The 11,721-nt window shown below is 46.0% G+C and overlaps 1 protein-coding gene across 1 annotated transcript; it reads right to left on the reverse strand.

Annotated features, from left to right (window-relative positions):
- Positions 1–4,505: 4,505 nt before the first annotated feature.
- RHEX (regulator of hemoglobinization and erythroid cell expansion) lies at positions 4,506–9,333 on the reverse strand. Its single transcript, XM_034945265.3, has 4 exons — positions 8,766–9,333; positions 7,149–7,292; positions 5,744–5,805; positions 4,506–5,189 (listed from the first exon to the last, which is right to left on the reverse strand). The coding sequence occupies exons 1-4, from the start codon at positions 8,860–8,862 to the stop codon at positions 4,989–4,991; spliced, it is 504 nt and encodes a 167-aa protein (XP_034801156.1). The 5' UTR covers positions 8,863–9,333; the 3' UTR covers positions 4,506–4,988.
- Between the last annotated feature and the right edge of the window lie 2,388 nt (positions 9,334–11,721).

Below are 11,721 nucleotides of genomic sequence, written 5' to 3' on the forward strand. Positions count from 1 at the left end.
TTCCTGTGCATCTTTAGTTTTCTAGGGACAATGATAATTGGATGTGCAAGATAAAATTAAAGTGTGTTTGTCTTGAGTGAAGGGGTGAGGTTGCTGGGGAAAGGGGCCACCCTGCATCCAGTTTAAGTGGGAAAAGCAGTGTCTTCGAGTTTGCCATAGGACCACAAGGTGGCAGTGTGGAGCCAAAAGTGGGCCTGGCCTCCGCTGGGATTGACTTGGCAGCTCCTGCCTAAGAATCAGGGTAAGGCCCTTTCTCTAGCCAAATATTGCTGAGATCCAGTGCACATTCTTTAACTCTCCTGGAGGATATGAAGCAGTAGTGACTAACAGGGAAGGCTAGGAAAGTCACCCAGCCTCTTAGCTTGTGAGTCCTCAAGTTCCAAAATGTCTTGGTCCCTCACTTGACCCGGTTCTCCTGAGATACATGGACACACACTGGGTTCTCTCTAAACCCACGGAGATTTGGCAAGGCAAAGAACAAGAGGTTTCTACTGCAAGGTGAGGAAATGAGTATAGGAATTCCTGCCCAAAAGGCAGCAAGACACATGAGTCAGTGTTTGAGGGCCCTAGTAGGACCTCAAAAAGCCACATGAGCTATAATTACTTTACGGGTTCTGGTTTAGAATCTGGGGGCATGGGTTAGGAGGCCTCTCTGAGAGTGCCTCGGAGCCCAGCAATCTGTCCCAATTCCAGAAGCAAAGAAACCCACTGATGTTGAGCGTAAAATACCTCCTCACCCTAGCACGTCTTGGTGGCTAATAGGATGCTCGTGGAATTTTGCTGCAGTTCCCATGGTGAGCATTTGGATGCTTGCTCCTTTAGAATAAGAATTCATTGAAAACAGGTCACATTTATTATGGTCTACTGTGGTCTATATTCCTAGGTCATTGTTGGCATGTAATCCACCATCTACTGGTTGCCAATAGCAAATCAGTTTTTCTGTGTCTTATTATCAGATAATTTTGGAAAAATCTTTGTCCAGTCCATGTCCATGGAGAAACCCAGTGTGAAACAGTATGATTGTTTCTGGGAGGTACCAATGACATATAACGTGGGAGAATGTGACTTCACTGAACTGGAAGCTATGCTCCTCAAAGGGTGGTTACTCATACAGGTGACTATTTGTACCGATTTAGACAGCTCACCCTTGAAGCTTATGGAAATATGACAAACAAAAGGCCATTTTGTTTCTACGTGGCTTGCAATGACTTTGAGGATTAGTTCAATTTGTTAGCTGGCCCCAATTATTAGCTTATTGGCTCAAACTCCTCAGGAGGTGACATCAGCCTTCCTCTGTACTTATGAGGGCATCTGAGCAGTCATGTGCACTATTGAAGTTCTAAGCTCTGTAAGTCACTTGGTAGAGTCACACGTTTAAATCTACTGTTAAATCTAACTGTTAAATCTAACAGCACTCTCCAAGAATGCCTTCACTTTATAAGCAATCAGGGTGGGTTCTAATGTTAACCTCCATGATATATTCACTACTGAATGTCATATTTCTGAAGCAGAGTTTATTACAGAGCTTAATCAGATGGTCTACAATCATTCTAGCCTCTGGTCTCTGGTCTCCCTGACGTCAACTCCCTGCGCCAGAGTATCACAGCAGCCTCTGAGCCCAGACACAGACAGTTCTCCAGACAGTGCCACTCAGGGCCGCCCCTCAGGCATTTATTGAGAGCCTGCAGCAGGTCAGATCTGTTCCTTTTCCTCCTGCCTTTTCTCCCATCAGTTGATTTTCCACCCTTTTTTTCTTTTTTTTGCGGGGGGACGGAGTCTCGCTCTGTCCCCAGGCTGGAGTGCAGCGGCACGATCTCGGCTCACTACGAGCTCCGCCTCCCGGGTCCACACCATTCTCCTGCCTCAGCCTCCCGAGTAGCTGGGACTACAGGCGCCCGCCACCACGCCCGGCTAATTTTTTGTATTTTTAGTAGAGACGGGGTTTCACCATGTTAGCCTGGATGGTCTTGATCTTCTGACCTTGTGATCCACCCACCTTGGCCTCCCAAAGTGCTGGGATTACAGGCGTGAGCCACCACGCCCGGCCTCTGCCCTTTTTTTCTAAACTGAGGTCAGAAATCACCTCTTTCTGGGATGTTTTTTCTGATTAAGGCTGGCTGATTCTAACATCCTATTCCCCGGATCTGTGTAAATACTGATAGGCTCTGGTTTCATTGCTCTGTGTTCATTGTTTTTTACATGTTGTTTTGTACATGCTCTCTGGCTCTTTCCTGTCCCCACAATTAGGTCATAGATGCCTTGACCCCACCCAATCTTCTTTTTGTTGATCTCTCCTCTCAACACCCAAGGCCTGTCCCAGAATTCTGCGGAAAGCAGGCAGTCTGTTTACTCTCATCCCCTCTCCTGGTGGGAGCTGTCTCAGCATTGTCCCTGCAGTGTCTCTTGGGTGCAATGTAACTTGTCTGAATCTTTTCAGTACACTCTTGAATTTTTTTTTCTTTTCTTTTTTTTTTTTTGAGACGGAGTCTTGCTCTGTCACCTAGGCTGGAGTGCAATGGCACGTCTCGGCTCACTGCAACCTCTGCCTCCCGGTTTAAGCCATTCTCCTGCCTCGGTCTCCTGAGTAGCTGGGATTACAGGCGTGCACCACCACAACAGGCTAATTTTTATATTTTTAGTAGAGGCGGGGTTTCACCATGTTGACCAGGCTGGTCTTGAACTCCCGACCTGAAATGATCCAACCACCTTGGCCTCCCAAAGTACTGGAATTATAGGCATGAGCCACCGCAACTGGCATTTTCCCCCCCTTTTTTTAAGAGATCAGGCCGGGTGCAGTGGTTCATGCCTGTAATCCCAGTGCTTCGGGATGCTGAGGTAGGAGGATCTCTTGAGGTCAGGAGTTCAAGAGCAGCCTGGGCAACATAGTGAAACCCTCTCTACAAAACAATTTTTAAAATTAACTAGGCATCATGGCATGCACCTGTAGTCCCAGCTACTTGAGAGGCTTTGGCAGGAGGATCACTTGAACCCAGGAATTTGAAGGTTACACTGAGTCATGATCATACTCCTGCACTCCAGTTTGAGTGACAGAGACCCTGTCTCTAAAAGTAAATAATTAGATAAATAATAAATAGAAGAAATCAATAAGAAGTAGAGTTTCACTTCTTGATTGGACAATGTTGCTGTTATTATTTTTGGTATTTATTCCTCATTCTGCCTGTCTAATCAGTAGACTCTGTTGTACCCCATTAAGAAAAGCTTTGTAAGGAGAGTAACGACAGTGGTAACTAAAAGGTGAAGGGACAAACAAACCAGCAACATTTTCCAACCCCAGAAACCCAAACCAGAATCATCCCCTTAGATCATCTTGGGGAAGAAGAACTCAGGAGGAGGAAAGCCTGCCTGATGCTCTCAGCACCAGGGCTGGGAGGGTCATCCACAGCCAGCAAATGGAGCACAGTTAATAAACCTCAGGTGTCTAAAACCTGAATGTCACTGATCTTGGGTTTGAATTTGGCTAGGAGTAAACCTAGGGTTTCAATTTTGGGGGCATGTTTGTTTAGCTATTATGAGCAAAATTTCTTTTTACTTCATGTCAAATTAGCTGTTGGAGAAAAATATTTCTCTAGTCACTGGTTACTCATGTTATCAATTTTAAAGCATTTTAATTCTCTGGTTTTCTAGGGCTAGGATATCTGAAAAGGATGACAAATTTTTCCTCATTTCTATTTTTTTTTTTTTTTTTTTTTTGAGACAGAGTCTTGCTCTGCCACCCGGGCTGGAGTGCAGTGCCATGATCTTGGCTCACTCAGCCTCCAACTCCCGGGTTCAAGTGATTCTCCTGCCTCAGCCTCCCAAGTAGCTGGGATTACAGGTGCCAACCATCATGCCCAGTAAATTTTTGTATTTTTAGTAGAGATGGGGTTTCACCACGTTGGCCAGTTTGGTCTCGAACTCCTAACCTCAAGTGATCCACCTGCTTCAGCCTCCCAAAGTGCTGGGATTACAGGCGTGCACCACCGTGCCTGGCTCCAATTTTTCATAGTTCTTGTTTTTGTTAACTGTTTTATCAACTGATTAGAACTTCTAGAACAATGTTAGATAACAAAGGAAATGGCAGGCTTGTGGACATTCTTACTTTGTTTCTGACTTAATAGGACTGTGTCTAGGAGCTTACAGTTAAATATCATGTAATCTCCTGATTTGAGATAAATCATTCTTAATTGAGTTAGGAAATATCCCTGTATTCCTAATTGTTTTTTTTAAAAACACCAGGAATGAATCTTGAATTTTATTAGATTGAGCTTTGGGAGATTTTTCTTGGAATAAGAGATTATGATGCTGGTTGATATTTACCAAAATTCCATTTGTCATCTTTGGCTTATAAGAAACAGCAGATTCAAAGGTTGATTGATGGTAGGCTTTGTAAATGCACTATTTAAAGTTCTGAGGACAGAGGAGGATTACTCAGCAAAACACATCACTGAAAACAAGGAAAACTGCAGGGTTAGGCAACAGGAAAAGAGGAACTGGTGGTGGTTGCTATTTTATTTAAAACTTTTAAAGAAGTTGTTTATTGCCAATAATTAAAGAGCTCAAAGGGAATTCATTTAACCATGAGATTGCCAAATAGAACTCTATAACAGCTGATTCAACCTTTTTAAAATTTTCCCTGGGGAGAGACTTCACTACTGTCTCTGCTGATGGACTCCATGGTTCTCATACTTTACCTGAAAGTTCTTCCTAACATCTGATCTGAACCTTTCTTGCCGGGGCATTGGCCTGTTTTCCCACCCAAGCCTTGTTTTTGTTTTTGAGGAATGAACAGCCTTTTGTAGGTACAGACCAGGAGTCCATGGGTCTTGAGGACCTCTGTGTATTTATCAATTTTCTTCTCCACATTCTTTTTGGCCTGTCTCCATAGACTTGTGAGCCCCATGCCTTGTTTAAGGGGGAAAATGGCATTTCCCTACAAATTAAATGTAAGAATCCATAGAGAACTGGACCCCATTAAAAATATTTGGAATTCACATGGCCACTTGATCATATTCCGCTGGCTCAGACAGAGCAGGGTTGACAAAATACCAGAAACTGGGCTTGTGTCTTTCTGGATTGACATTGACATAATCTGTGATTTCCTTTATGTTCTCATAGTCCAGCGGGGAGTCATTTTTTAGTTCTCCAGGGGCCGAAAAGACGACTTGTGTGTAATCCACATCCTCCGTGGCCTTAGGAGAAAAGCAGAGACATGTGGGTCAAGATCCCTACCACGTTTGGGGGAAATAAGACCCCAGGACTGAACTCTTACTCAAAGAGTTTCGCCCACGGCTTGGTGGGGAAGATCTGGGTCCAAGTAGCTGTGTCTGAGAGCAGTCCAGGGCAATGAGGAAGATTACCAGTGACTTTGTTCCACCTGTCTGCAGGGAATGGGATTACAGACGAGCAGGTGGAGGCAACAGGAAGATGCTGAGACTCAATTCAAGTGAGATCAGGACTCAGAGCAGACTTGAGCCCAACAACTGGGGTATGGGGAGAAGAGGGTTTCCCATTAGCACTTTCATTTTTACAGTCTGTTCAGACCCACTTTGTTTGGGTGATCCATGCGGATATGGGTTATGGGTGGAAGCCTGACCCCCCCTCACCTGAGGATGCTGTGATGACTCAAGAAACCCTCTTTTCTTGCTCCCACTCCATAGTTGGGGTAACCTGAGTTTTCAGCGTTTTACAGCAGGGATCCCCAGACTGCATATGTTCATCTGAGATCACTAGGCACATCCATTACCTGGCAGGCAGGAGGCGAACTGCAGGAGCTATCCAAGCTATCTGAGGGTGTGTCGCTGTCATCTGGGGAGAAATAGAAACGGTTCCTCTTCCAAAGCAAGCCAGAAGGTGTTAAGAGAGGATAGAGGCAATGGAAGGGAGAATTGTCTTATTATCAGATAAAGACAGAGGCAGAGCCAGCAACAAAAAGGGGGGGTAGGGAAGAGAGATACAGAGACCCCAAAAGAGGAAGAAGGAGAAACAGAATAGGGGAAGAGTAGGGGGAGAGAAAGTCTCCAAAAATAGGCAGGGACATGTCCAAGAGGCCAGGCACTGCTGCTTCATTCAACTCCATCTAAAACTAATGTTAAAAAATACACTAGGTTGACTGTGCTTGGAAAGGGCTGTCTTCTAGAAAGAAAAGTCAGGAGGAACATGCTGGGACAATGTGACCCAATGCAAACAGCTCTGGCCTCAGAAGTTACACCTTCTAGTCCAAAGCTGTCACTAAATCTAGGCAGATCACATCTCTTTTTGTGCCCTGGTTTTCGTCACCCCCAAGACAAGAGGGTTGAACAAGAGTCTCTGAGGTCCCTGCCAGCTAAACAATCTCTGATTCTAGCCAGGCTCTGGTGAAGCTTTGGGGCCAGGGGTTAGGGTAAGGCCAGTGCCTCTCCAGTTCTGTTGAAACATGCATATGAGCAGCACCCTCAGGTCCCCACAGGCAGGCACTGAGGCCATGTCTCAACTGAAAAGATAAAATCAGGACAGAGCAAATTCAAACCAATCAAGAGACAAACCAGTGGAAGAAGTGCAATCTCTGGTGAGTGAGCCCCTATCAGGGAGTTGCCTTGTTGCCAAAGCAGCCACTTCCACTGTGAATAGTGACCTATTGGCTCACTTGCAAGAGGGTGATATAGATTTGAATCAGCAGCAAGATTCACATTTATACACTCAGATACCCATGCAGATCTAAGACCATGAAGAAGGGTCCCTCTAGGGACTGTGGAGGAGCCAGCTACAGAGCCAGCCAATAACACTGACATAGCAGCAGCCACGGTGGAGGCAGGCAGAGGCAGGTGAAATTTTAACTCCACCATTGGCTGATCAATCTGAAGAAAAGATGCCATGGCTTTACAAAGAGCAGGGACACTTCCCAAGCTGCCTGCAATCATTTGCACACGATTAAACCCGGGAAAGAACTTAGACCCACACAAACTCAGAATGATCTCAGAATGATCTTCCCCACGAAATAGAATAAAACACCTTTGTGAAAAAAAGTAAGCTGGCAAGGCTGTCCTGATGTGGCTGTGAGGAATCCTCAGGCTAGAGGTTTGGGCCCATGGGGTTGCTGCAGGGAGGTCCTGGGTGTCCAGAGAGAGCAAAGTTAGTCCCTAGACAAGTTCTCCCTCCAACCCCTTACTCACGCCTGTAAAGGGAATCAGACATTGGGATGTCTCTCTCTGTCTGAGTCTCCTTCATCTCTTTGACAGCAGGTGGATGATGGTGGCCAGGGCTCGGCCTGGGAACCTGGAGACTGGCCGCTTTCAGTATCTGTTCATTCTTGTGGGCTGGAAGGGAGAGGGCAGGGATCAAAAGTGGAAGCTGGCCAGGCGCAGTAGCTCATGCCTGTAATCCCAGCAATTTGGGAGGCTGAGGTGAATGGATCACTTGAGGTCAGAAGTTCGAGACCAGCCTGGTCAACATGGTGAAACCCCGTCTCTACTAAAAATACAAAAATTAGCTGGGCATGGTGATGCGTGCCGGTAATGTCAGATATTAGGGAGGCTGAGGCAAGAGAATTGCTTGAACCTGGGAGGCAGAGGTTGCTGCGAGCCGAGACTGTGCCACTGCACTCAAGCCTGGGGGACAGAGTGAGACTCCATCTCAAAAAAAAAAAAAAAAAGCGGAAGCTGCCTGGGTTAGGCACGTCGGCTCTTGAATCAGTGCCTGTTGAACACTGCCCTCAGTAAAGCAAACCTTCCAGAAAGATCCCTTCAAACCTCAGCACTGCTGTGCTCAAAACCCTGCCATGGTTCCACGCCTCACTTGGAAAAAGCCAAGTCCCAGCCTCCGAGGCCTCACTCCTCCTTCCTCTCTGGCTTTCTCCTGCTTCTCTCTGCCTGCTCCAGTTGCCCGGCGTCTTTGCTCTTGCTAGCATGTGCCTAACACGTTCCTCCTTCAGGCCTCTGCAGGTAGAGTTCACGCCTCACTCCCTGCAAGTTTATACTCAAAGGTTAGCCTTTTGGGGATGCCAGCCATCCATCAAGCTGTATCAACTCCCATGCTCCATTTTTCCTCCCTAGCACTTACCATAATCTAGCATATACATGTTTTACTTGTTTATCTTGTTTGTTGTCACATGGAATGAAAGATTCCGAGGGTAGGAATTTTTGTTTTGTTCCCTGTTGTGTAGCCTAGGCCCAGAGAGTGTCTTAGATGCTCAAGAAATATCTGCTGAATGAATGAATGAACAAATGAATGAATGAAGGTAGACTTAACTAGAAAGACCCTCAAAACATCATCTTGCCCCGTCCTTTCTCTTAGCACAACCAAAGCAGCATTGTTTTATTTTCCCTAATTGAAATGCCTTTCCAGGACCGAGCTTCACTACCTTCTGTTGTTTATCAGTTCAAGAATTTAAATTAATCTCTAAGTCCAACCATATTTCCTTCTGTTGTAATTCAAGGACATTTCATATTCAGTCCTTTAACAGGGATGAAGAAAATTAATTAGACCAGGTTACACGAGCACTTCCTCGAAGGCATTGCAAAAGCTGTGTCTAGGCAGAAGGTCTGGGTAGTAGACGGATGTGGATGGCCACTTCCAGCCAGAAGTAGTTGGTTAAAAGGTGAGGTCAGAGTGGGGATTACCCAGATACAGTTATTGGGGGGAGGGGGAGCGGTGGGAAGGAATTTGGCCGGTGGGTCCTCTGGTAGGTTTTTGAGTGACGTTTGGGAACTCCAACGGGGTCTTGTCCTGCTGGAGGCTCGAGAATGGTCTCTGAGAGTGACTAGGAGGGAAGAGGATGCTGAGCCAGTTACCCATGTGCCTGCTGAGCAGGTAGTTGATGGCGGTGAGGAAGCAGGCCTGCAGGAAGAGGGACACCGCCGCGATCACTAAGCCATGCCAGACCTCCATGACTCTGTTGGGAAAGAAAAAGGGGCAGAGTCAGAGATTGCAAGGATGTGAATACAATTGCAAACCTACCCCTGTCCTAGCTGGAGGCAGACATCTGGCATTGCTGCGTGTCCCAGGGTAGGTCCCTTTGCCTCTCTGGACAATAAGGCTGGGGCAGCCAGGAAGGGTGCTATGTGTGCTTGGAAGCCAGCTACACCAGTTAGCTTGGTGGGAACCTTGCTCCTGCTCTTGTTGGGCCCACTCACTCTGTCAGCATGATGAGCTCCTTGCTGATAAGTTGGGGCTCAGGCACTTTCAGGAACCACCCTGGCACCTCGTCTCTCAGTAGTGCCACCGGCAGGGTGCTGGAGATCTGCAAGAGGTAAGGAGCTGGTCAGGACTCCAGGGCTCTTTATACAAATTTCCCTTGGGCAAACTCAGCTACTTGAGGATCAATTGTGACACATGCCCAGTTTCTTCATCATACTTGCTTCAGTCCCCACTTTCCTACATGATACATTCTAGACACTTCTCCTAAAGAACCTTGATGAGTAAAGTGCACTTAACATTTTCACTCCCAGAGATTTCTGTTTAGTTGCGTTTATAAAAGTGGATTCAGAATCCAGATATGAGTTCCTTATTTGGTATAGATTCAGCATGTGAAAGGGGTAGGTGGGGAGTGAAAAGCAGCAATGTTCTAGATTGGAGAATTCCCCTTCCTGTTTGTGCTGGAGCCCTCTCTCCATTCGTCCATGCATCCAGTGCCAAGAAGCGCCACAGGTCACCTTGTTAGCAGCAGGGCTTATGGATTCTTTCTGTAGGACAGCTGTGACTTAGTTGCTGGTAAGGAGGGCTGCAGGGAGGCAGGAGGGAGGGACCCTGGGGACTGACCCAGACAGCGAGCGAGAAAAGACTCCAGGAAATTACCTGTCTCTCACCTCCTCAGACAAATGGATAGAAAAATCCGATATTGCCCAATGATCAGCAAACTCCACAATGAAAGCTCAGTCAAAATTGTCTTGGGCCAGGTAGGATGGCTTGCCCCTGTAATCCCAGCACTTTTGGAGGCTGAGGTGGGCAGATCACTTGAGCCTAGGAGTTCATGACCAGCCTGGGCAATATGGCAAAACCTCGTCTTTACTAAAAATATAAAAATTAGCCCGGCATGGTGGCATGTGCCTGTGGTCCCAGCTACTTAGGAGGCTGAGGTGGGAGGATTGCTTGATCCCGGGAGGTCAAGACTTCAGTGAACTGAGATGGTGCTACTGCATTCCAGCCTGGGTTACAGAGCAAGACCCTGTCTCAAAAACAAAAAAACAAAAATAAAAACAAAAAAAAAAACCAGGGGACTTGTGCACAAAATAAAAAATAAAAAGTGTAGAGCCAACACACTGGAAAGAAAACACAAACATGATTGCAATAAAGCAAGACGGGGATTTCTTGAAGAATTTGGTGACTTGATTGAAAAAGGGGCAGAGCTGTCTTGAAAATGTCCTGCTCTTGTCTAATTTTGGATAAGCCCCCCTAAGATAAATTTCAGTACAGATGCTGATTTCTCAAGCCTCATCTGGGGTTCCTCAAGACCCCTGCCAGGGCAGCTGCACAAGGAAGACTGGACTTTACCAGAAGAGCTTTATTGTGTCATGAAAGAAATGAAAATTGTGGAAGGGGGCTAGAAGCTAGACCAGTGTGTTTGAGAAAACAACAATGTTCCATTTTTAAAGGAATTCTGGTGCTTTAGTATCGATTGTCTAATATTGAATATCTCATTTGTCCTTAATCACAGACATGATTCTCCCTTTGAGGGGGTTGGCCAGTAGGTTGCCTGGGCTGTTTTCCAATACTACACTCAAAGCTTTTATTTTTTAAGGCTCCTCTTCTACTTTATTTATTTAAAATTACACAACTAGTAGACATTTGTAGTCAAAGAATTAAAAATATGAATGAGCAACGCATTTTAGAAAATCGCCCCAAATTGAGCCGGACACAGTGGCTCATACCTATAATCCCAGCGCTTTGGGAGGCCGATGCAGGTGGATTGTTTGAGTCCAGGAGGTCAAGACCAGCCCGGGTAACATAGCAAGACCCCATCTCTAAAAACATACAAAAAAATTAGCTAGGTGTGCCTGGCACGTGCCTATAGTCTCAGCTACTCAGGAGGCTGAGGTGGGAGGATCACCCGAGTCCAGGTTGAGGCTGCAGTGAGCCATGATCATGCCACTGCACTCCAGTCTGGGTGACAGAGTGAGATCCTGTATCAAAAAAAAAAAAAATTACCCCAAATCTTTTTTTTTGAGATGGAGTTTTGCCTTGTTGCCCAGGCTGGAGTACAATGACACGATCTCGGCTCACTGCAACCTCCACCTCCCAGGTTCAAGCGATTCTCCTGCCTCAGCCTCCCAAGTAGCTGGGATTTCAGGTATGCACCACCATGCCCTGCTAATTTTGTATTTTCAGTAGAGACGGGGTTTCTCCATGTTGGTCAGGCTGGTCTCGAACTCCCAACCTCAGGTGATCTGCCTGCCTTGGCCTCCCAAAGTGCTGGGATTACAGGCGTGAGCCACCGCGCCCAGCCAAAATTACCCCAAATCTTATTCCATATCCTTCCAGAAATTTTTCTAAATATTTTCATGAATATAAGTGCATGCATATATGTAAATAATGTATGTACACAGAGACAATGTCTTTAAAACATGGAATCATACAGATTGTTAACTTTTTTTTCCCTCTTAATATATCATAAACATGTTTTTTTGGTCAGAAAAAACCTCCATTAAAAGGCTCCAACCGGGCGATCCACAGGCCACATTTGACACCTAATTTTTGTCTGATGAAGTGCTTTAGTGATTTGAATTTGTATGCCCCTAAAATGGGACATGA

This window comes from Pan paniscus, chromosome 1, assembly GCF_029289425.2.
Source record: "Pan paniscus chromosome 1, NHGRI_mPanPan1-v2.0_pri, whole genome shotgun sequence".
NCBI lineage: Eukaryota > Metazoa > Chordata > Mammalia > Primates > Hominidae > Pan > Pan paniscus.

What these genes read in the sequence shown, in the direction of transcription:
- RHEX (XM_034945265.3), bottom strand. Translation starts at nt 8,862, where the DNA reads ATGGAGGTCTGGCATGGCTTAGTGATCGCGGCGGTGTCCCTCTTCCTG. An exon ending in CCTGCTCAGCAGGCACATGG is followed by an intron (nt 7,293 to 8,765) that starts GTAACTGGCTCA and finishes TCTCCCTTCCAG; the next exon opens with CCCACAAGAATGAACAGATA. An exon ending in GTTCGCCTCCTGCCTGCCAG is followed by an intron (nt 5,190 to 5,743) that starts GTAATGGATGTG and finishes TTTTCTCCTAAG; the next exon opens with GCCACGGAGGATGTGGATTA.